The sequence below is a fragment of the Phyllostomus hastatus genome, unplaced genomic scaffold (assembly GCF_019186645.2).
Source record: "Phyllostomus hastatus isolate PE091 unplaced genomic scaffold, TTU_PhHast_1.1 phas_contig_86, whole genome shotgun sequence".
Lineage (NCBI taxonomy): Eukaryota > Metazoa > Chordata > Mammalia > Chiroptera > Phyllostomidae > Phyllostomus > Phyllostomus hastatus.
In genome coordinates, this window is record NW_025333977.1 from 53054779 (window position 1) to 53081449 (window position 26671).

At 33.2% G+C, this 26671-nt stretch overlaps 1 protein-coding gene across 13 annotated transcripts in view; it reads left to right on the top strand.

Annotated features, from left to right (window-relative positions):
- The window catches only part of ROBO2 (roundabout guidance receptor 2), a 1629349-nt gene that overhangs the window by 1484988 nt on the left and 117690 nt on the right, over positions 1–26671 (top strand). For 9 of the 13 annotated variants that reach the window (XM_045851089.1, XM_045851086.1, XM_045851087.1 and 6 more), the window contains 2 exons: positions 12766–12893; positions 17425–17436. In XM_045851089.1, the coding sequence (XP_045707045.1) occupies positions 12766–12893; positions 17425–17436 (140 nt within the window). The remainder of the gene's footprint in view (positions 1–12765; positions 12894–17424; positions 17437–26671) is intronic. The other 4 variants (XM_045851088.1, XM_045851094.1, XM_045851092.1 and 1 more) reach the window with 1 other exon arrangement.

Genomic DNA, 26671 nt, shown 5'->3' on the forward strand with positions numbered 1-26671 from the left:
AATATGCAATTATTATTTATGGGCTTGAGCCACATACAAAGTTTATATTTTGGATAAAATTTCAGATCATCAGGAAGAAACACTACACTATGAATTACTTTATAGGAATACTATTATAGCATTACTGTTAAGAGTAATCTTTAGACCAATTTCATAAGCCATACATAAAATGTCTTGACATTTTGAAAATCTAAAGTTGGATCATCAGGTCAAAGTTACTGCCTTGGAGGCTGGAGATATAGATTTTGTTTACAAACAGGATTAATTAGCAACTTTTAGAGGGATGCCAAAATGGCACTTTTTCTGTGTTTTCATCAAATAGGTGCTAATAGTTGCTGTTAACACAAAAATAATTGCCACCTACCGTGGGGAGTGCACGTTGCCTTGTCCTGTGACTACATTGGCCCATCTGTTGAGAATCTCAGCTCAGGAACAATGCAGGAACTGGCATCCAATTTGGGCTCTGGCCAGTGGTCAACTAACAAGCTGAGACACACTTGGAATATGAAATGATTGAAGTCAAAGATGCTTTGCTGTCCATTAACTGGCAGCTCTTGAGTTGTGTGAGAGCAAAGCCAAGATCAGGTGCCAGTTTGCAGAGCACAAGGATCTGCCTGAGTGCCACCTGTCATTGGCATGTGGGTGTTGTCCCACATAGGAGCCACAGCAGATGTGCTTCTTCCATCACAGCATGACAGGTTACATGTTAGAGGTTGGGACCAGGGCATGTTACATGTTAGAGCATTCAGCTAGGCTGAGGTCGGGACTAGGGCAACATTTTACCTCTTACCCCAAACTGTAGGACAATCCAAAGGCTTACAAGGAGATAGTCTGCATGTTACTCCCTAGCCCACAGGTGGATATACTGGATATTTACCATTGAAGACAGCTCTCATACCTGGGTTTTTAACTTTGACTGCAAACAAATGTAAAAAGGAAAAAATTATTTAATTGACTATATTAACCCAAATCCTTGCCTTCACAAGACAATTTGTGGTTAGATGCAGTTAGATAATTTTTAATCAACCTTAAGATATATTTCTGATCAGTTTTGTTGTTGCTGTTATTCTCATTAAGTTGAATTATAATGTGGGGCTGCAAGATAAACTAGAATTGAGGAGATCAGCATTCTTATCCCAGCTCTGCTGAAATTCACTGTGTTATTTTAAATAATTTACGTGTTTCAGTGGCAGAGTCCATATCTGCATAATGTGTGAGTTGGATTGGATGTTTTCTGTGGACCCTTTTAATTATGAGATGGTACTATTCTAAGAATTGTAACAACTTAAGTTACAAAGTATGATAATACATTTTTACAGGAGTAAGAATAAAAACAGCAAGTGGATAGGCCTAAAAAGGAAAAGCAGAATTACACATAAGCCCATTACTAATGACAATTACTTTTTATGTTTTCCATATAGTTTGTCAGATATATACAGGCATATTTTTTTATTCAGAAAAATTTTTGACCCTGAATGTTTATTTAGGTTTTTATTGCAACAGTCTAGTACCAATTCAAAAGAGCTGTTTCTATTGCATTTGCCTTTTCTATAAATATAATGGTAGTAAATTATACTTCCATAGCACTTGCTATATACCAGAAAATGTTCTAGGCATTTTACATTAATATATTTGTCCTTAGGACAATGCTGTGATGTAAGCACTACTATTATTCTTGTATTATAAATGAGAAAAATAAGAGATGAAGAGAGGAAGTGTGGCAAAGTCTGATTCCCTGGTCCATGTGTTTAAACACCACCTATGTTGCTAGGGGTAGGGGAGGGGCTGCTCTTCTCCAGTCCCTGCTTGGACCTGAAGGTAGGAAAGGACAGCTCTGAAGGTTTCTGAGATATTTCTGTCAGACACTCACAAAATGCAGCTGTATAATGTGCATATTAAAGATTCTAAAGTGTTCATCATCATAATACTATTCAGTCGTGTATAAATTTTTATATCAAATATAAATAAGTTTGCATGTTTTAAAAAAATAGGATAAATAAATAGGATAAAAAATAGGATTAGTATTATTTTCCACTGTCCATTAAAATAATTTTTAAAACAAGTCTATCTTTATCCTTACAGAATATTTTAACTTAATATACTCATGTGTTTTTCTTTTTAACAGTGAATCTAGAAATAAAAATAAAGTCACTGGAAACACATCAAAAGCTAAAGAAATGCTTGCTGAGAGAATATAATAGTGCGAGTGTATAAATCTAGAACTATGCATTTTTTTAGGCATGATAATTCAATTCATCTTTTTTTTTATATTGGCAGAGTTAAATTTACTGAGAGTGTTATTTTTTTTTTATTTTCTTGATACCAACAGTTCTATGGACAGTTATGAATTGGTAGACAGGACTGAGTTCCAAGCTTCATATTTACTACCAATGTGGTAGTATTATTATTGTTATTATTATTGTTATTTTTTATAATGGTTTCTCTGGAAAAGTTGCTGCTCAACCCAGCTATTTGACTCAACTGGTGTGAATTGAAAAAGAAAGGAAAAGAAAACAGGGAGTAACTTGAGATTCGGTATAACAATGACATCATGGATGAGGGTTATATCTCAGTTAATATGTGAAGGAGATGCAATTGTCAAAGATGATAAAAGGAGAACAAATACTTCAAAGTATTATAAGAATGCACTCCACACAGTAGAATCAAGTATTGGTGAAATTACCTGAGTCATTACATGAAATTCGTTCATTGGAACTTTGTTTTAAAAGGACGTATTTAGAAATTGGGGGATTGCTGCTGGGGACAGGGAACCTTTACCCCAAAATTAAAGGACAGTACTAGGAGTCCCTTCTGAGAAGGTGAATCATTGTGTAGATCGATAAGATAGACCTCTGACAAGATGTCAGTGTAGAAATGTTGCCAATCATTCTTATGAGCAAGACTATAACAATCACAAAAGTTACTATAATAGCTTTTCAACCCTCCAATTATTACATAATTTGTAGCAAGATGTCAGTTCTCTCAAATGAATAATAAAAATCTCCAATGTAGACTAATGAAATATATTTCAATGATTACTTCAAAAATAATTATACATATTTACTGAACATTTCTATGTGTTGATTTTGCAACAAATTTTTTAAAAATGAGTTTGTTCTTACATATTTTAGTAGAGGGTATGAGATACATATACCATTAATTATTAAATAAAGCAAACTACATTAAAAGTATGATGTATAAGACTCTTTGGGGTTTTAGAAAGCAAAAGCACCTGTAGTTTCATGTGACACTGGAGATGGATTCAGAAAGGAAAATAGAATCCCCGTGAGTGAAACTGCAGAGAAGACTATTTCAAGGGGTGGAAGCGCGAGGAAACATCAGTGGTTGTAGACATGTAGGCCATCAGTTAGCGGTTCAGTTTGCCTTCAGCGCGGTGGGGGCCCTTCAGGCCAGCAGAGTTAGTTCAGGCTTTATTATGAAAGCCTTTAGTGCCAAGTAATTTGTTTATGCTGAGCATGCTATGAAATAAGAATTCACAGAATCACATTGAATAGGCAAGTATCTTTGTTTTTATGTTTAGAAAGTTCATCTTCATATTTATCTACAGGGTAGCTTGGAGTAGAGAAAGTTTGTGAGTAGGCATACATAGTAGGGAGTTGTTTAAAAAGGTAGTTAGGGAATTATATTGGGATATTTCCTGTGAATACAAAATCATGCCTAATAATGTAAGTGGCAGTGCAATGAAAAGCTTTATTTTTTAGTTGGAAATTAATTGTAGGTCAGGGTGTATGGGAAAAGAGAGGTTAAGAGTAATATCAAGGTTTATAACGTGAGTGCCTGGATGAAAGGTATTGTATTTCATAAAGAGAGAAATAACAGATCAGCTTAGTCTAATCATTTTTTATTGTATAATAATATCATATGTCACTAAATCCAAGGTAGAATTGTGTGTGAGATTCTACCCTACCTGTGCTCATTGTTGAGAAGGAAAAAATGGCAAATCAACTGTGATATGCCATCTATTGAAAAGGATTTCTAATTTCAGAGATGTTAAAATATGAACAATGTGCATCTTAAAATTGATTAATTATGGGACTAATAGCTAAGGCTCATAGTGCTTCACATGCAAGTAACAGATTTAATCTTCACAATTGCCTTATGAAGTAGTTATTCTTACAATTTTTATTTTACAACTAAGGAATCTGAGGGGCAAATTTAAGTGGTAGAGGGAGATTTGAATCCAAATGCTCTGGCCCTAAAATCTACTCTCTTAGTAACTACACTGAAATAATTCATTTTTAAAGGATATCATATTAAAATAACAAAACTGTAGTTTTCTTGAGATCCCATTGGTTTCATACCAGTTATTTACATAGTTTATAATTAATCTTTTCAACAACCTTGACATATGAATCCCTTCTTTAGCACAAGAGGAAACCAAAGCTTAGAGACAATGAGCAATATGCTTAAGGTCCCAGGACCCATGGTTAGCAAAGCCAGATTCCAACACTGGGTCTCTCTAACATGAAGAGCTGAGCTTTATTTCCCATTTTGGTCCTGGAAAACCCTTCATTCCCTGTTTTACTTTTTCCAGCCTTTGGCTGTTTTGTTTTATTTTGTTTCGTTTCGTTTCATTTCGTTTCGTTTCGTTTTGTATTTCTGTGTAACTAAGAGAAAATAGTGCTAATCTCATCATTATTGAATTATTTATTTCTGTCTCCTCAACAAACTTTTGCCATATTTATCTTTAATCTCAAATACCCAGCACTATAGCTGGAAGGCAGTGCTCACCAGATGCCTATTTAGGGCAGTGGTTCTCATCTGGGGCTAATTTTGCTTCTCCCACTCTCAGCAATTGCTGGAAACATTTTCTGTTGCCACCTTTGGGGAACTGGTAGCACTGTCCATCTAGTGGGGAGAGGCTGAAAAATGGTGCTAAACATCCTAATATGCACAGGACAACTTCCACACCAAATAGTAACCTGATCCTAAGTATCAACAGTGCTGAGGTTGAGAAACCCTTATTTAGCAGAAAAGGTAAACCGGGGCATAATCACCTGAGTGCTATTTGATATAATTTTTGTTTTAGCTTTTAATGTTAGGGCAAAAATAATATACTATCATTCAAAAAAACAGACTTCAAAGATAAAAATCTATATTATTATTATTATCCCCTTAGCTGTGAAGATAGACAAATAATATCATGTTTGGATGTGACATAATTATGTCATCACTGAACACAGGAAGGCCCTTCGTTTCACTAATGACTAAAGATAAATGTATTTTTTTGCATAGTTCTAGAATATATGAGGCTGGGAATTTTTTTAAAGTAATCCCTGATCATTACATAGTTGTCAAATTGATGAAACTAGTTAAGAATTGCCTTATCAGAGAAGTGCCTGAACATCCCTTTCCACATAGACCTACCAACCCACAAGTTACATGGCACACTTAATGAGGACAAGTGCCCTTACATAGTTGTGCTGACTTTCTAAATTATTCCATAAGCATGTTTCATAAGGAGGTTTCTGTGGGCAGAAGGAAAAGGAGAGAGCCTTTTGAATCTTTCACAGCACTATTCCAGACCAAACATCCCTCTGATAATGCAGAATCCACCCCACATCCCAATGACTCAGGGAGTGCTTGCCTTCAGCACCAATGAAGGAGACTTCATGAAGTTTGTCCAGCAAAGAGCACAGGTCCACTAAGTGGCTGGCACATCCAAAAATCCCAAATTGCAGTGTTGATTGCACCGAGTTCATTCTTCATGCAAAAGAGTATGAGAAGCTGCCTGTCAGAAAACGTCTGGTCTGAGCTGTGTGTTCTGTGGATTCTTGTAGATTTAGTCCCTAAAGGCCTTTCTTAAAAGGAATGAAAGTTAAGATTTATTTCTAACTAAATGCACACCGGTAAGATATATTCACTTTTCCAAATGTGATGTTCCAATTCCTAGTCCTATTGTAAAACCAACTTTTATTAAACTAATTTAAGCCAATAAAATAATTATTTCTAAATTAAAGATAATTTAACATGTCTTTGCCACTTTATTTGTTCCAATACACTCTCTTTAATTGTGATATAATTGCATTTTTATATAAATTTGTATGCTCTAATTAGTTAAAAAAACTTATTGGAGATAATACCTGTGATATTTTAAAAGTATTTAAAATTAATACATCTGATTTGAATAATATTTTAAATGTTAGTACAAAATGATTACAAGAATAGCTGCATATTAAGGACAGCAATGAAAATTATTAAATATACCTTTCTGATTATAAACCAAAGGAAATCTTAATATTTCTAGAATGATTTGCATTTGATCTGATACAAGTGTGGAAGGAAGAAGTACTTCACACACACACATACACATACCTATTTAACCTCTAAATTTTTAAGGGATTTAATTTAGTGAAAATCAGAATAACTATGGGGGATAGTAAAAGTTCTCTAAAGTTTTATGATAGGTCTTTGTCCTATAATAAAAAAATAATAATAATACAATATATATAGTCTACTCTAAAAAATAATACTCTTTATTTGTCAGGTAAATAGTGAATATCATGTCAATGATAAAATATAAAGTTCTAATTATATTTGATATTATTGAATGAGTGTCAGTGACAAATATATATATAATTTTTATCATATATATTTTATCTTAAAATTTGTTTTTATCTTATATGTTTTGGACCTCACTTTTTTATTACTGCTGTTAGTCAAAATTGAATTTCTTCATCTAGCCAACAGGTGTAGATGTGGTTACCAGCTTAAACCATATATATATAACAAGGATAGGTGTGAGCAAGGTGATTCTCTTTAAGTTAGTATCTACTTTGAAGTATAGATTGCTTCAGGTTCTTGTGCAATATGGTGTTAATTGTGTTAATTGTCAATAATTGGAAGAGATTGAACACAGAGAAAATGCTTTGAAATGAAAAAAAATGATGAGTAGAATATACAACTTAAACAAACGTGGAATCAAAGTTCAGAAAATTGAAAATAAAGCGATTCTGAATTCTCAAAGCATTCCCTGTGTTTTTAACAGCCTCTCCATTGTACAGACTTGACATTTTCTTTGATCCTGAGAAAAGAATATAATCTTCCTCCTTCTACATACATGTAGCCTTCATTCCTTCATGAACAAATTGATCTTGACTGCCTTGTAGGCTCAATTCACAGTACTGAGTTCTGAGGATACAACTGTGAACACAAGCCTTTGTGGAGCTTAAAATCAAGAGGTGTGGACAGACATTAAACAAATTAATCCTGTGTCAGCATGAGCAGAAGTAGCTAGCTAAAGGGAGAGCGTTTGAGACCAGACATGAGGATACGACACATGCAGAGATGCAGAGGCAGGAGAATGCTTGCAAATTCTGGAATATAGTTGAAGGATTGAGTGTAAGGAAATGATGGGGCAAGATGGGACTGGAGAGGCGACCAGAGCCAGTACAGGGAGAACATACAGGCCAGGTATGGAAGTCAGGACTCTCTCTAGAGAGCCAGTCATGGGTAAATTGAATGTTTATTAGTCTACTCTTGAGATATAAAGAGGTAGTAAAGCAATATATTAATACCTGGGGTTTTGCCAGGCAAATGCAACAGAAAGGCAGTGGGACAAGAAAAGTCAAGATGTTGGCAAGTGACTTATGGACCATAGAATTTAAGTAGGATAGAGAAAGAAGTGATGATGCAAGATTGATAGAAGTGGAGGTAGAGGTTCAGTTTGTAAACTGATTAAGACAGTAGGAAACATCTGTGGTTATAGTCCCAGACATTTGATTTCAAAGGTAGAGACATTCCAATTGAGGATAAGGTCTAGGATCCTGCTATGAGACAGTGACCCACAGGACATGGAGACAGTATCACTGGGGGAGGAGATATGATTCAAGGGAAGGGCAGTTATGGAAAATTTCAGGAGGCATTTATTGGGTATTTCCTTTATGCCAGGTTCAAGTCTTAACACTCTAAATAAAATTATTAACTCATTTAATGCTTAAAAGAGCCACACAGCATAGGTCCTATAAATCATTATATTTCCTAAAGAGAAAGAAATTCTAAAGTTTCTATTTGAAAGCTGAATGACCTGATGCCTCTTCAGTGGGATAGAATTTTGTTTCATTTTGCTTTGTTTTATTTTCATGAGAGAGAATAATTAACTCAATATAAAGATATCTGCTGAGTAACTACTGTGTGTCAGGCACTGAGGAGCCACTCGGGATGGCAGGGAGTGTGCTTTCACCTGCACGCACCCTTCCACCAACCCCCGGGAAGAGCCATATTCCCCTTAAGGCATGGACAAGAGGGTAAAAACCTGAGAAAGGGAGACAGTCAGGATGTTTTAGAAATCAGTGTGAGTAGGTAGTTCAGAAGGCAGATTGAAAAATTTTGTGGAAGTGACTACAAACATTTTTTGAGAGGTTATATCAGAGATGACGAAACTCATCTCTGATATAACAAAGAGAAGGTGAAAATGAGAGAAGATAACAGGAGAAGATGGAAACAGGGGGTGACTAAGGGCAACAGGCTGTGAACTTCACAGTTGTCCACAAATTCGTCAAGAGAATTAAGCCCTGGAGTCTCCATTGTCTGCCATAGGTTAGAAGATGGCAGAGAAAGGGGCATCCCAAAGATAGTCACAGCCTGCAGTGATAGTAACTCGCAAGCACTTCAGTTTGGGGAAGGTGGGATGCTTTGGCCTTTTTGGGAGGGCTCAGCTGCGGTTCAGTTTAATTGCTCAAGCTCTAGAGACAGGCTCTAGTTCAAGCTGCTGGGTGTCCTGATCCCTTGGCTGTGGTCTTGGGCCTAATTACCCTGTGATTTGAAGTCTGCACTTTGTTAAGTCAACTATTATTACCCTATTGTGGATGTTTTAAAACATATTTTTTGCTTGTTTGTTTTAGCTTTTTAGTTGGAAAATTATCCTGCTGTCTCAGCTGTGCTAAAGAGACACAGTAGAGGGGTTTTCCATCTATAGGTCAGTCTGACAAGGGTTGGAGGTAACAATGATAGCATTTAAGGAAAAACAAGGGAGCTTAAAGTATTGTTTGGATATTTAAGGCAAAGCCAAAATGCCCTTATCGTTCAAGTTTCACTTTGGTTTTCAGTTTGAAGCTTTCAGAACAGAACAGCAAATTCTGTTCAGAGACCACCTTGCCTCTTATTATTTCCATACAAATCTAATCTTCCAAGATTTTTATGACCTTTCCTTTTTCAATGAATGTTACGTTAATTTTATTTTTTATAAGGATATCTATCCTTTTGTACTGCTCCTAGTTGATCTGCCCAGAATGCTTGCAATCTGAAACCTGAAAGAATAGGTAAAGATTCCTTTACCCAAATGGTAAACATTAGCCTGCATTATAATTGTAGATAAAAAGAAGGGTGTTACACAAGTTGGCTATAGCATATAGTAAACTTGACTCAGTTTTCCTTTGCCAGGAAAATACTAAGGCCGATAATGCTTATTTTAAGGCCCCAGACCTCAGTTGAGATTTAAGAGCTTAACTTTAGGATACAGCTTAAATATTAAAGATTAAGAAAATATCACCTGAGATTTAGGTTGCCAAGAAGCACTTATGTGAGTTTTAATAACAAATATTGTCTGTGTAAGGATTTTGTTGGAAAAACCATGAGCAGAAAAAACGTTTCAGGAAAATTGAGCATCTTTTTCTATTTTCAGCTTTCAAAACAAGCAAAAGATTTAAATTCTCCAGAAAAGTTTATGTTTTATAGAAGAGTGCCTTGATTCAAAGTAGTGTGTTTTTAAAATGTACGTTTTTGACCAACTGAAATATGCATCATTACCGACATGTAAATGGATGTGTCTGCATTTTCACTGTAATCCAGTGGCATCAAGCAGTTTAAGGTTATGTCTTTAATTATCCATGAATGCTTTTATAAGATTAATATGTGACTTTTATCCTAAAATTATTCTTTTTAAAGCAGGCAATAAACTTTGTGACATTTTCATTTAAAAGACACATAGTTAAATTTTTATTGAATTATGGAACTTCGGATTGCCCATTATTGCAACATTTATTTTCTGAAAGAGTCTAAAAGTTTTAAAATAATCTTCAGCTATGTGGATTGAGTGCACATCTTTTGAAAATTGAAAACAAACTTTTCAAGTCTCCCTAAAAAAGAGACACATTTACTTGCATAGACATTAAATGTTTCCTGGTTAAATTCATAGTTTTTACTATTGGCCAACTTAATGATTAATAAAGCAGATACGCAATAAAATTTTATGTGCTAAGTCAAAACACTTGGTCTAGAATTGGAGCCAGGCATCTTATAGCAAAAAGTAGTAGGTGATTTCAAAAACTAAAAGTGTTGGGAAAATAAATTTTCTTCCGTGAAAGACAAAGGTGCTTTAGAGATGAGAACAGCCATTCAGGAAGTTGTATTAGTGTAGGGCTCTCAGGTAATCCAGACAAGGCAAGGAGATAGGCAGGCTTGAATTGAACATGGTAAAATTCTACTTTGTAATAAAATTTGTAGTGTATTATTTTGTCCTTCTTTTCACCTTCCAAATTCTGTAGCCATTGTGGAAGATTTGAAGGGAGAGATCCCTAAATTAGCTGAATTGTTAGCTGAATTAGCTTTTTTACAAAAGCCAGGAAATCATGAGAAGTTTTTACCCTAGAAGATTATTGTGCATCAGAGATTGCAGAGTAAGAGAAATGTATGAAACGCAATCATGTTGTAAAGTTTACAGTTTTTCAAGTCTTGTATGATATTTTCAAAGTAAATGTAGATTTATAGGAAATCTCAAAAGAGAAAGTTTCTTTAGGAGGAAGAAACAAAATAGATCCTTCCATTTAATCTTGGAAGTGATTATAAAATACAGTACTCTTTTTCTTTAAAAAATAAATATTTTCCCTTTTGAAATACTTGTAAGATTATTCATTAGATATAAGATCACACACAAACAAACCTTGCATATAAGCTGTTGTTTTAAGTATTAAAATAAATTTATTTTGTTTTGTTTATTCTTTAGCAGAACAGATGGTAATGGTTTTGACACAATTTAGTTTTCTTTTCCTTTTTTATTCCTTTGGGAAAAAAACAACACAAAACCAGAGCTTCTTTTCCCACTTTGTCACAGCTGGTTACCAATCAATCTCAATTCACGGTACAGTGATGATAGCACATGTTGTCCAGGGGCCAGATCTGATTGGGTTGCATTTTTCAGCAGCGTTTCATATCAGGGAAAAAGGTATCTGTGTGGTGGGGGCTGTCAGCACACGATTGTACCACTGTCATTAATCAAACCTGGCAACAATGCCTGCCTTTATACAAGGCCGAGACTGGCAGATTTCACAATCAGAATCACCCGATTTCTGTAAAGATTTCCTCACCAGTAATGTTTTTTTATCCGTTTCTTTTTTGTCTTGTTTTTAATTAAAGTCAGATGATACCTCATACATGTTGATTAAATATACTATACCATATTCAAAAAGTAGTTTGTTTGTTTTTATCAAAGTGTGTGCTCTAGTTATTTAAAATTCCTTCTCAATTATTTAAAAAAGGCTAAGCACAAATCAGGACAAAATTTAAGTCCATTAGATTGTTCAGTTAAAGACTAATTTTAAAATGCATATATGTTAGTAAACCCATTATGAACCTTCAAGGATTACATTTGTTCTTAGATTAATATTGAGCAAACTACTGATGAAGTGTGTTTCTGGAGTTTTTGAAACAACACAAAATGCAGACATGCACACCTGCCCATTGCACATGCATACAGAACAATGAGCACACACACCCAACAAGGCGGTGTATTGCTCTGTGTTAAAAAATAAATGTACTTGCTGCAGGGATATTATCGCAGTCTCTTTGTAACTCACAACAATCTTAGCATCTTCTATAAAATGGCGTTTGGAAATAGGCATTTTCTTTGTCGTTTATGGTTGTGAAATCATATATTAAACTCTGCTCTGAATTATAAAGAAGTATTTAAATGTAGGAAACTATGATTCATAATTTTGCATATTACTCAGTTAATATTTGCTTTCTGGGGAAAATGAACATTTCTCCAAATACCTAATGTAATAGTGTAAAGCATCAATGAGACTACTATGTGGCATATACCAGTTATCCAAAGCAAAATACAAGAAGTAAGGCCCCATTTACTGGACCTGTGGAAATATGTAACATCTAATTGTTTGTGAAATATGTAGTTTTAGGAAATAAATTGTTGTTGCACAGAAACCATGACCCGTTTGGGAAAGAGCTGAGAGTATACATTCTAGAATCACTTGAAGGGATACTGGTTGGTGTTCTAACAGTTAATTTTGCTAATTAAATAAAAATCACTGATTTTTAACTCTTTCAGCCAATGCTTGTTTTGTCAATTTGCCAATAATTAAGATAATAAATTTCTCCTTCGAATATTTGAGTTATCTTATATTCAAGATACCTAAAAATTAAATCATATTTGAACCCGGTATAACTTATAAAATGATAGACTATAACTCATGAAGAAGCAAATATACACTACTTCTTTATTGTCTAAAGGTTACCAAAAAATGTGCTAGCAGTGCATTTCATAATTTGGAAGTGGCAAAAATTATATACATATATAAAAATAGATAATTGGTAATAAAGCATCTGGAGAATCACATATACAATTAATGATCTTATTAGCAATACCTTTAATCTAAGCATTGCACTTTATGGCTGAATGATGTGTGTGTGTATGTATACCATATGTTGTTTCCGGTAAAATATAGTAGAAAAATGAAGTGTTATCTAAATATAACTAAAGCTATTTAATAAAAACATTTATATTCTACATAGGTATGACATCAAAGATGATTACACACTGAGAATTAAAAAGGCCTTGAGCACAGATGAAGGCACCTATATGTGTATTGCCGAGAATCGGGTTGGAAAAGTGGAAGCCTCCGCTACCCTCACAGTTCGAGGTAAGAGACCTAAGACATATGATATAATTGAGCCAGCAGATTGACACTTGATTAAATGGGCAAGTAAACTCACAATCAAAATAATAGGTTGTACTGTTTTATTATTACATTAAGATGCCTAGATTTGTGTCTACTATATTATTCATTGAAATAAAATTACTTTCAAATTTTAGTTCAAATGGATGATATTTGAAGCAGTTAATTTTATACAATAAATAGTAGCTAATGTGATTTTTAAATAAATCTTAAAAATTGATAATTCACTAATTTTATATATTTCCATTTCTTTGAACTATTTACTGTTTTTAAATGTCACTAGTTTCAAAAGTACTTTGTTTTTCTGTTTACTAGTTTGTCACTTTATACTAGCAGAGTACTGTTCTGAAATTCTTTTTTTTTTGTTTCATCATTCAAAAAGCAATTTGAAAAGGAAAAAAACTAATACTGCTTTCCAAAGTGAAAAATGGATATAGAGGAGCTCCCACATTGAGAAAATCTGATTTAGAGAGTGATTTGTGAAGTTCATTGGCCTTAAATAATTGAAATAGTCAGTGCTTCTCCTGCAATAACTTTCACTTTCTAGGTGTCATGCACTTTCTCAGTCATGGAATACTGTTCATTTATAAACTTCCTGGAATTGCTTCTAAGTGAAAGAAAACATTATTTAACCCTGCAGTGAGCTAGAATGAATAAACTCTGTTCCAGGTGGTGTCCGTGATCCACATGAGTAAAGTACATAGCCCAAGGTACCAGGCAGTACCATCTAGACAGCCACACTTAAGTCTCCCCAAATAGACTCTAACCCACAGCATTGTTTACTCTATCAGAGAACTTCAAACTGAAACAGGCAAGCACATCCCCTGCTCAGTCTTTCAGCCTTTCTTCCACTACCCTAACCTATGCCTCCTCCTCTCAGCCTTTCTGATAAGGAGGTTGGGTGGTTTCATCCAGGTCTGTTACAGCTCACCCTGTTCAGTCACACCTCCTACTCTTGCACAGCTTTGCTCCTGGAAGTTTTCCTAAGATTAAGAGAAATATGTGGAGGAATTTGTATTGGTGATCCTCCATCTGGTAAGAAAAATTATTTTTGTCAGATCTATGACTTGGGCACCAAATCGTTAAAAAAAAAAAAACAAAGCAAAAAAACCTTACCTTCCTCCAGGTAACTAATTGGAGACATATGCATTCTATATAGATTACCTGGAAAATATTAGTGATTTCCATAATTTCCAATTGCTCCATTTCTATTCAACCTAATTTTTTTTCCTCCTTTTTGATATGACTGAGATATAAAACAAATTTAGGCAAAATTGACTAGCAAGTTGCTTGAAAAGATATTCATTCTTCATTAGATATCAGATGATAAACAGCTATGATCAGAGAACAGTTGAATATACATACTGATTATATGTGGTCAAAATCTGAGCCTATGTAACCCTCTTTACTATATTTAACCTACATTCTCCATAGGTGATTTATATTTATACATATATTTGTTTATTTTTCTCTAGGCAGTCCTTTGCAAAAACATTCACTTGACCAAATTTCCCCCAAAGTTTGTTTGTTTTTTCTGAAGTAAATGGAAAAAAATAAACAAGCAACCAAGAAATGTTCCATTCAAAAAATATTTGCTGACTAAACAAATGGTGAGAAAATGTGAGGAGCTGTTTGTTTGAAGAAGCAGCAGGGTTCCTTCATACTTGAATGCCTGCATGAATGAGACTTCAAGTGGTCTGTTTGCTTTAAGATCTTTCCCAGCTAATTGTTTTCATAATTTGTTGAAAGTTTCAGGTTTAATATTTCAGTTAACAAAGCATGCTCCCCGTGCATGGACTTTTGAAACTAACTTAAAAAAACTAATAGAAAGAGTTGTTTGCTTATAATTTGATTTTTTTTTAATCGGCAAACCTTCGATGTTTTCTTCCCTAATCTGTGCCCTGTGTCCTGGATTGGACAATTTAATCTGTGTCATATGTTTTTATGATTCTTTTAACACTGAAACCTCAACATGAGGTTACAGAAAAAAGTCTCCATAATACAATAGAAAATGTACTAAAATATCTTTTAAAAATATTTTTATCATTAGGAAAAGCAGTTGGGATTTCTCATGCTAAGAGGTTAACAAGAAAAAAACATAGTATCTACAACATATTTTTTTTCCTGGGCTCATTTTTCTATGCACATAAGGAAATATTCAGCCCTTCTCTGGCTTGCTTTATTAGACCAGGGTCAACTGACCCAAGAGGCCACATCTATTTTCATCAATTTAATGTAGGGATACAGTTTAGTTTAATTTGCTGATTTTGAAAACATTCACCTGCTGGGGTTTCTTTTTGTTTGTTTGTTTTTTCGGGATGAAATGTTGCTGTGTAACAAAGACAAGACATTTTATTGTGATGTTTCTGCTAAAATTTTATCATGTTCCCTTTAGCCAATTGGGGAAAGAAGTTTTATAGTCAAAATCTGAAAGAACGATTTATTCAGTGGTTAGTTTTCCTCTTCAAAACTATGGTTAAAATAAGCTATAAAATTAAAAATGTTAGACAACAAACCTCCTAGCATTTATATTCTAATCAAATAATTCAAAATCTAACAGAACTTTTTTAATTGGCTTCAAAAATGCATTAAAACAAACTACATATTTATAAACTCAATTTTCCCCATTTTTTAATTTTTCAAATTGGCTTTGCATAAATTAAGGTTTTGTTGGAATAATCATGTTGCTCCTGGGCAATAAATGCTCATTTTTTTAAACTACCCTAGACAAAGTGAAAGAGAAATATATGTTATTTCTTTAAAAAATGATTTTTCCCCTTGCCTTCTTTGTCACTTTTTAATATCGATGCAAAATGCCCTTTTGTTTCTATATATAGGAAACATTATGTTTGAGATTCTGCTTAGGGTGGCATGTGAAAAATGTAAATTCAAAAATCAAAGACAGTTATTTGTCTACTGGACATTGGCAAAATTAAGAGAAATCGTATCAGTTAGAATAAGCCACAATTGTATAATGTTCGTTTGTTGTCTTGTTTTTGGTTGCTATTATTATGTCCTCCAAACCAAAGAAAGAAAAGAGAAGAGAAAAGGAAAAGAAGGGGAGGGAATGGGGGAGGGAGGGAGGGAGGGAGGGAGGGAGGGAGGAAGAGAGAGAAAGAGAAAGAAAGGAAGAAATTGTGCATCGGGAGACTTCTCTTCCTGCTACTATAGTAAACCCATCATAGACTATGAAGCACATAAGAGTTTTACTGTTAGAATTTTCATACTGCTACTATAATTGCTTTATTCTTCTTTGAATTATCTTAATCTCCCCCTTTTTAATTGTGCATATTATAAGACCATGGATCTCACATAAAATAAACTTGATTATTGTTCAGAGTTTTCACAATGCTAGTACTATGATGTTTGTTGAGTGAATGAATGCCTAGCAATATGGTTTGACTGGCCATATGTATCTCACCAGACCCAATGAGACAGCATCACAACAAAACTCCCTACCAGTGCTGGGGTCACGATTTATACATGCTAGAACTTCGTTCTGTAGGATATAGGTAATATACTTGTCAAATAAATTTATATTTTTAATGTAAGATTTTATAAAAGTTTAAATGCTACTAAATATATTTCTTTTTCAATTCAATAATGGGACCATATGTCTCTATTTGTCCATTGCTGTTATATAAAATGGTTCATTATCTAAATAGATTTGGCAATATTCATTTAAAAAATATCATTAAGCCTACGTGTGCCTCTTAGAATTTCTGTGCATTCACCATAGAGGCAGCCTATTGCTACTGATTTTAGTGATTGAAAGTTACAGTATAATAAAAAAACAATAATTTGTTGAAGAAGCAGCTTGAACGCCATTCTCAGTGTGAACAAGAATCAACTTGTCAGTCATTGTTTCCTGCCGTCTGCCAAAATAAGAAAAAGCTTAACAGTAGTTAGGGAGTTACTCAGCTGAAATCTCTAAGGATGTTCCAACCTATTTGTTATATTTTCATCCACCCTGTCCAGGGATGAAAAGTGATGTGATCTTAACTTATTACTGGCTGAAAAGTAGCATCAGGGGCTTTTCTGTAGTTCTGTAATGGTTCTGACTAACCATGCTTAAAATCCAATTGCTATTTAAATCAGACAGTGAGGCCTTCTTTTATTGACATGACATTTGCTAGTCTGTGACTTGAATAGTTATATTCATCAAATTCTTAACTTTGTAGTTCTACAGGGTTGTTTAACTCTGAAATGATCTTTGAATTTATAACTATAATAAGTGATGACAATATGACTTTACATAAAATCTGTCAAATTGCTTATAGTTAATCCTGGGATGCAAAATAATTATTTTCTTAGAATTACAGTTATAACTTTCAATTTTATCAAACTCAGACATCCTATTCCTAGTGGAATTGTGACTAGAAATCACTCTACTGTCCATACTTAAATGTAACATTACACATCACGCATTCTGATAATTTTCTTTTTTTTTTAATTTCTTTTTTATGTTCTCACCACACCATTGTAATGTCTACAGCTCGCCCTGTTGGTAAGTAGCCATCCTTCTAACCATTTAGCATGGCTTTGTACAATGCTTCATAAATCATGCATAGCTCAATATGATAGAATGAAATATAATTATTTACCCAAAATAAATATTACTTGCGGAACTCTCTTCTGTAAAAGTTGCTCCTGATCTTTTCATTACTTTGATAAATGATTTTATAGTGACATTTGCTACTTAATAGGTAACAATTTTCTTCTAAAAGAATTTCTGAATGATTAATATTATAAACTAACTTTTCGTGAGAAAAATATGATCCTTCTTTTCTTGTATCTGTAAAATAATTCCTAGTTATATGTGTTATTCAAAAAATTAGTTACGTATAAACTAAATGAAGAAGTTTTATTATTTTATGTACTTTAAGCTGTGAGGGGTCCTTGCTTTTTAAGAGCATTTTAACTGCTGCATAATTACTATCTGCATACCTGTTTAAATAAAATTTAATAAAATGCTTCAAGTTATTATAAATAGTTACACTATGAGAAAAAGGGAGATATGAACTATATACTTTGGCATGAAAAGTTTTTGGTTTTACTATATTTCATCCTTCATTTGGCTTTGCAAAATTGAAGTTAGGAGCTTTTGCCTGCAGTAATGTATGTGGTTGTTATCTGTATATATTTGTAAGGTAAATTATTTTTTAATTAATTGATTTAATAACCTTTCTGCATTTTTCTAAGTTTAGCTTAACCAACCAGTAAATGTGCTTAAGTAAAAGAAATCTTGGTAATTGTGTTGTAAGTAAATGAATAGCTGGTTGAATAAATGAAAGGACGGTTGCATGAATGAAGGAATGTAGTACATTGCTTCTTTACTACACCAAGACATACCTCAGTAATTCATTCAGTTTAACACAGCTTTGTAAATGGTCCATCGAACTTCAAAAGCTTTCTTAATATACTAGCTTGACATTGTTTGATGCATATTGGTCAAACTCACAAACTTTTTTCCTGTTGGTTGAAACATTAACAAACTTTATTTTTATATAGTATGTTCTTACATGGATAGAAAATGCAGTAAAATAGAACTTGGGCTTTCCGATCTGAATTTGTGCCCTGTGGTTTCTGAGCAGTACTTTCTTTGTTAGTTAGTTAATATCCCTGAACCTCAGATACTTTCTTTATAAAATGAAAGGAATAATGCTGACTTATTAAAGCTGCTGTAGGAATGCACTTAGTTCAAGTTTGATAATTAAGTGAAATGTTTTGTATGCCAACATTGGTTAATATATTCCTAGTTTTGAGACATACTATTTCACATTTTAATGTTTTTAAAATACAGTTACAGCTTACAGTTAATTGTACATAAATTGCAGGCTTTTTTGAAACACAGTTATTAAATTGGTCATGCTTTTTACAATTGATGTTGTTAAAAAATCAAGGAGTAGGTTATAGTTTCTAAACCTCATTTGTTTGTATTTATAAGAATTTATATAGTGTGTTAATTTTGCATATTATAGTGTGGCATCTAAAATTAAGAAGTGAATGGGAAAGAATGAAATAATTTTAAAAACAAGAGAAGTCATATTTGTTATATAAATCTCTATATAGAGAAACCATATGCTAATGAACCATGATCACTCCTTTTATATTATTTCTTGTTTCCCCCAAAATAGAACAACTTGTTAATAATTTCCAATATATTTTAAAACTCATAAATGAAAATGCATTGATTAGAAACTGTTGTGCATGCAGAATATTGAGATGCATTTGTCACCTACAAGGTATTTCAAAAGTTATTTCTGTTTTTTATTCTTGTTTAAAATGATTTCTTAAAGTTTCATTGGACTGGAACTAAAGAATAGCTTCTTGACACATTATACTTTATTCTGGGAAAGTCTGTCATTTCATAAATCTATCTTGAATGACTTATGACAATGTTCAGAAATATAAAGAACTATACTTTAAACTTGACAACTACTATTAATTTTGAACACTAGATGATAGATATGCTTTTATTAGCTCACCAGAGAAGAAACTGATAATGAGGAAATTAGCCTGCTTTTTCTTTGCATCAACTTTTTACATCAGCTTTAATTCAGGGAGTATAGATATGTCAACTTATAGTGAAAGGTCACAAGATACAAATCAAATCAAATCAAATTAAATATTGAAATAATACAGAACTACACTGATATCAATAGTTGTTAGTGGACTGAAATGTAAATTTTTCAACTTTGAATCTCCTACCAATATTTTTAAGGGCCTTCTACAAAGTAAAAACCACAGAAAAGTGGGGAGAGGATACAATCTTTTAATTCCAGAATACATTAACTGAACACATAGGTACCAAGTGTACAAAACTTAGAGAAGATTAGTGGGTTGTCCCTGTCTAAACCTTTCAAGTGAAAATTAGAAATATATGCAGATTTTAGAATACTAAAGATTCAGAAAGCAGTCACTACTTGGTAGTTTGTGTGGAAAGTCCATTTAGAAATCATTATAAACCCCCAAATTGGGAGTTCTGTCCAAATGCATGACTTCTATGAGCTGCATCTGAGTAAAGAATTGGCATCTTCAGACATTTTTACAATTGAAATAAACACCTTTCTGGCCTATACTTTTGAGAGAGTAAGAATAAGTCCTGGTTTAGCAGATCCTCCACATGGAAAAGTTTACTGAAAACAGTCACGTATTTGCCAATAGAGGACAGTATTCTCCAGAATTCACTTACTCATCTTCAGTGTCACCAACATCTCAAAAAGGGCCTTTTAATACAAAATCCTTACTTGCTGCTTACCACAAAATCTAGACAAATGACATTTTGATCATTAAAAATCCACCAGCCCTTCCTGTGGTTTTGACTTTTTGCTTTTCCAGCAGCACTCTTTATGCAAGACGCAACAGTACATCCTAGGACTTAGTTAACTGTGAATGCTGAAATATCCATTGTTTATTTGAAAAACACTTCTGATGAGGTAACTGACAGAAGAAAATGATCTAAAAATGGACAAATATCTGCTTCCTATACCCATCTGTCTTATTTTCGATTGGGAGTCTTTCCCAAGCTTAAAAATAAAATTAAAAAAAGAACATCTATTTTGGAGATGGGCAACACATTTTTTCCAGCAGCAGTTCAAAACATGATGAGTAATTTGGAAAAGAACTGGCAAATCTGCCAGCTGCCTTGCTCATGAGGCTGAGCCCTGCTTTGTTCTGTATCTTATGTACCATATAGTAGATGCTGGTTGCCTCCAGTATGGAGACAAAAAGCTCAGTATATCAGGTAACACTTGTTTAAAATATCAAAAACAAACTGACAACATGTAGCATTATGTTAACTTCCAAGTATTTCCTGATTTGGTGACTCAAAAGGAGTCCTTTTCCTTTGGATAAAAAAATATATTTGAGAAATAAATATGTTTTTTGCAAAATGCTCATCTTTTATTATTATTTTAAAGACACAGCCACTATTCTAAACAGAAATTTAAAAGGAAAAGATTTTTCCAATTTTTCAATTGTTTAAATACAAAAATTAAATGTATATCCACTTTAGAAAGTTTTGTTTGGAGTTGGAGTTTTGTTATAAATGCTCTGAAGCATTTTATTGACGCCACCAAAAAGGTCAATGAAAAGAGAGTGATTAAAAAATTTATTCAGGGCAAATTATAAAGCAGACATTATATAAAGAGTAATGTAACTTTTCAACTCCACCCTTCTGCACCCTACACTGAAATCTGAAAAATTTGGAAAATATGTAGGTATTATGTGTGAACCCTTTCATGTTGAGATTCTTTTCAGCAAATACTCTCCTGTGTCTTATATGGAAACCTACACTTTTACTCCCTGCAGCGCTTCGTCCCTGGACACACTGTTACCCCCTGACCTGAGTGATCATTCCCCCGGCTACAAGCACTTAATGTTTCCTGCCCCTGATGCTAATTAGCTACTTTATACAGAGCCCCATTTAATTATTATTAAGCATCACATTTTTTGTTGCTCTATATGTTTTGATTAAATAGGAGGTTTCAAAAATGCATTGTTTTGTCTTGTGTATTCCAGCAGAATTTTCATAATGTGAAGGAGTTAACATATCTTAAGTTAATGCTCATTTTTAAAAGTGAAAAACAAGTACTGGTTCCTTAGGCTTGGCTGGTTTGAGTCACTGACTAGATTTTCTTGGAGAGCCTTGTATGTTTGACAATGTCTGTTCATTGCCTCTAAATTAGTGAATACGTATGAAATTATTAAGTCATACTTTCTTTTCCTCACGCATTGGTGAAAATGTTTTTTTGTCTTGGTATTGAATGGAACTGTATTGAAGTCTGAGGCTTAGAGAACATGTTTATCCTTGGCTGGGATGCTCTTTTATTGAGTGGGCCAAAAAGTCCATTTAGTTTTTTCTGTAAAATAAAAGCCACATTTTTCATTTTCACCAATGACTTTATTGATTTGGGTATTTTGAGTATGTAGACTATCTCCCATGTGGGATAATATTGATTGTTCTCAATTAATGTCTTGATTTGATCACTATTAATTTCAACTTGTCTACCCAACAATGGAGCATCATCCAGTGAGAAATCTCCAGCATGAAACTTTGCAAACCACCCTTGATATGCTCAGTCACAGCACCTTCTCCATACACTGCACAAATCTCTCTTATTTTTTGCATTTCAGTTGTTTTTACCTTTTTTGAAATAGTAAAGCATAATTTCCCAAAAATGTTGCATATTTTCTCCCATTTCTGATATTAAAATGGCTACACAAAAATTCACCAATTTTGGTCAGTTTTTTTTTCAAATGCCTGCTGATGTGACAGCTGTCACAATACAATCTAACAAAATTGTTTTCAATGAAGTTAAAGACAGCTAAGCACTACTAGAGCCATCTTATGGGAAAAACCAAACAAACTTTATGGCCAACCCAGTACTATATGACTACCAATGTAGCCCCCTCTTCCACAACTCTGCTAGGTTATATCTTGGTCCTGGTCACCATAAGACCTGTGAATGTTCAGATTCATGCTTTAGTACTCTTTTTCAAGAATGATTTCTTTTTTCTTATTTCTGGCCATTTTTTCTGTGTTTCTTTTCTTCAAAACCATGAGTTATGTTGGCTTTCCTTTATTTCAGTTTCATATGTGTTAACTTTGCTAGAATTTTGAAGTAGTCATTTTTCTTTCATTTTGTATGTTTCTTTTTTATTTTTGTACCTCAGTGATTTTTTCTTTTTTTTTCATTGTTGTTCAATTACACTTGTCCCCATTTCTCTCCCCCACCCTACCCATCCCACATGTCCCACATTCAGTCCTCCCCTCCCAACCCCCACTGCTTGTCTTCATCCAAGGGTCCTTTATACATGTTCCTTGATGACCCTTTCCCTTATTTCCCCCTTGCCTCTGGTTACTGTCAGTTTGTTCTTTATCTCAATGTCTCTGTTTATATTTTGTTTGCTTGTTTGTTTTATTGATCAGGTTCCACTTATAGGTGAGATCATATGCAATTTGTCTTTCACTGCGTGACTTATTTCACTTAGCATAATGCTCTCCAGATCCATCCATGTTGCTGCAAAGGGCAAGAGCTCCTTCTTTCTCTCTGCTATATAGTATTCCATCATGTAAATATACCACAGTTTTTTGATCCATTCATTTACAGATGGGCATTTAGGTTGCTTCCAACACTTGGCTATTGTAAATATGCAGCTATGAACATTGGGTTGCATAGGTTCTCTTGAATTGGTGTTTGAGGATTCTTAGGATATAATCCCAGCACTGGAATTGCTGGGTCAAAAGGCAGTTCCATTTTTAGTTTTTTTGAAGAAATTCCATACTGTTCCTATTATATGTTTCTTGATGCCTATTTAAATAGCAACTATCATTTCTTCTTATTTTTAGAAATTGTTTCTTTAATTTTATTTTATCTTTTGTTTATTTCCTTGCTAAGCTTGAATAAAACATTCTTCATCTGCACTTTTCTTTTAGTCCCTTTATCCCTATTTCCATTTTTTTCTCTTTTTAAAGAGAGGCCCTGTTGTATATAATTTCATTTAGATTTTGAAAAACTATTTATTCTAAAGTATTCCTCTGTTCTCTTGGGTAATTATTGGGAGATAATAGATTCTTTATCTCTCTGGGGGTACCTTATAATCTTACAGTAAGCATGTATTTTCTTTCCTTCAGTATCCTTTTCCCTGACTTTTAAATTTCAGGTCTTTATCTACAGAGTCTAGTCTCATATGTACCCAGTCTGTCTCTTGACTTGTGATCTTTCTTTTCCCATCAAAGGATTGGGGAATGGATCCTCATAATGCTGACAGATAACTTTTGTGAAATTGGCATTGATAGAGTATTGTATATTGAGGCTAGTTGGTGTTCACCATGTTCTCTCATTTTACTCCAGACTTGACAATGTTTGGAAGGGGGACTTCACAATTTTGGTTTAGGGATATGATAGTTTTCCCATTTTATCCATTACTTTTTTTGTAGTCAATAGAAGAAAGTTGAGTAATGTTTTCACTGCATTTTCTTAAACTAAATAGCAAAAAACTTAAATACCCATTAATTTTGGACTCTATTTACATGAGAATAAACATTAAATTGTTAACTTAGTAGATAAAGTACTATAAATATTAAATATTAGAAGAATACAAATTCTATAGCCTAAAACAGTATCATGAAATTAAAATTGAGGTTTTCCTGGCTATTTCCAAAAAATAGTATTAACATTTTAGTCACACCTTTTAACACAGTCAAAATTTTTACTTTTATGAGTAATTTGTAGACAGAAAGAAATATCATGATATGTATATGTTATGATATATATTTTATAATATGTATGTCTGTGTATACATATGCATATTATATGACTATATTATATATCCATTATGTGTATAAATTGTGTGTATATATACATATATAGATATACATACTGTAAAGTGCATGTGCATTACACCTGAATATTATATGCATGACATTTGAATTGCTATATTATTTATTTAAACATATTGTTACTCAAGGGAATAGTACATAATTAGATTCATTAAAAAACATAAACTACCAAATTAAATTAAAGTTTGAGTTATGATCTATCTGAAGGCCTTTTTAAATCTCACAGCAAGCATTGCTACTCAGATTTATTGGGGCTATTATTTTTACCTGCCTTATAAAACTATTAGCTCTTTGTCAGTAAGTACATTGTTTTATTTATCTTTCTGCTGCCTCCAGGTCTAGCATAACACATGTGGTCAGGGCACATCAAATGTTAGTGCAGTTAATTGATACACACATATGCATACGTAGGTATTACTTACCTAGAAAATGTTTATGCAAGCAGCTTTAAATAGTGCTCTAAAAAGATTAAGCAACATTAATGGCCAATCACATAGTCCCCATTCTGCTAGTAAGAGATAAAATACAACAAAAGGAAGGCACTAATGAGTTAGGATGGTGCCTTACTAAGCGTGTAATTAATGTTATTAAGAAACATTTCAGTTGCATATTAAAATTCCGTTAACTAAGCAGACCTCAGCATCAGTACATTTGTTTTTTGGTTGCAAGCTTTCTTTCCTTTTTTTTTTCTGATTGGCATCTTCATGCAATCTTTTTCTAAAAATATGAGATAATGGGATGTGATCAGCCTTCATGGTTTAGCAGGAGTGCTGACATGACAGTTCTGGCAAGTTGACAGGTTAAGTGAGTGGAAATGGATGTCATGTCTCACCATTTACTTGAAGAGCCATTTTTAAGCTATCATTTTTCCCCCCTCACCTTTACACTTACATCTCCTTCTACCACAATATGAAAAGTTTTCCCAATTTAGGATCAGGAGGTAATTTTTTTCAACATTCTTTGAACTATTCTTCTCACTGGTAAAAAATGAGATTATTTTTTAAAGAATAATAAAATTACTATTATCATTTTATTTAATAATGTATTAGATTTTAAGCTAATAGTATTTTGAGAATTAATCTTTCCTTAAAGAAAATAAAAAATTATTATGTATTACACTATTATGACTTTTTTCATAATTATGTTTAAATTATAATCTATATTAAATATAGTAAAATTATTATTATTATTATTATTATTGTTGTTATTATAGTATTTGAGTCAGGAAAACAAGTAGAAAATCAAAGCTCCTATTAGAAAAGGATAGCATGATATGGAAAAGTGGGATTCACAGTTCAGAATCTGTTTAAAATTTTGACAGATTCTCTACGTTTTCAACTTATAACTCTTATAGAATTCAAAAATTCAATGAAATTTGCATTTGACTCTCAAACTGGCTTCCTATAGTTACTCAGTTCCTTGTTTTTACATATAATCGAAATGAAATACATTTTAGTGATCTGAAATATAATAAATTTTCAAATTATGTGTATATATACATCCAACTTTATTAGTTAACTATCACATGTATTGCAACATAAACTCTATTGGTTAAATTGGACTTTATAAAGCCAGTAAAAACCATTTACATGGAAAAATGTATTATTTTACTAACATAAACCTTATATGGTTTCACTGACATAATCCTTCAGTCCCAGAAACACACTGACTTGGACTGCAAAAAGCATCAATGAAATCAGGTGATAGTAATGGTGCATTGGTGCAGTCTGGAATGCTCATTATCTCTAATGTAATACATACATAGTCCCCCTGTAAGGAACAACCTTCCACCCTTCCGTTCCTTACCTCAAATCAATTTCTTGCTCTTTATTTCTCTTTCTCAGTGCACTCCCCAAGAGTTGGACATAGACAGAGTAGACTGAGGCAAGTTACTCTCAATTGTGGGGCATCCTGATTTTCACCACTTATTACATTCACCCTGTTGTATCGTGCTTGATTGTTTTCATGTCAGTTTCATCTGGTCAGCAGTGAGTTCCAGAAGACTGTGATCTAAGTGTCATCAGAACAGGACACAAAATAAAACCAATAAAAACTTGCTTAAAATAATTGAATAATACTATGAGTTAAAGTACCAACTAATATCTAAATTCACTTCCAGCACTCGTTTATTACCATGATGTTTTCGAGTAATACGTTATTCAAAGGAAAGTTAAGACCATGTACAAAATGGCTACATGTATGTAGCTATTTACTATAAGGATGACTTGCCTATGAGATAAAATGCAAAATATTTTTAACTTTATCTGAGTTTACTCTTTTCAGAGGTATTCTGTCTACTCTAGATAATAGTAGAATCTTTCATTTTGATATTTATTATATGTTGTCCTTTTTAGAGAGGAGCATATTATCTGACTATAAATTATAGAAAATGGTT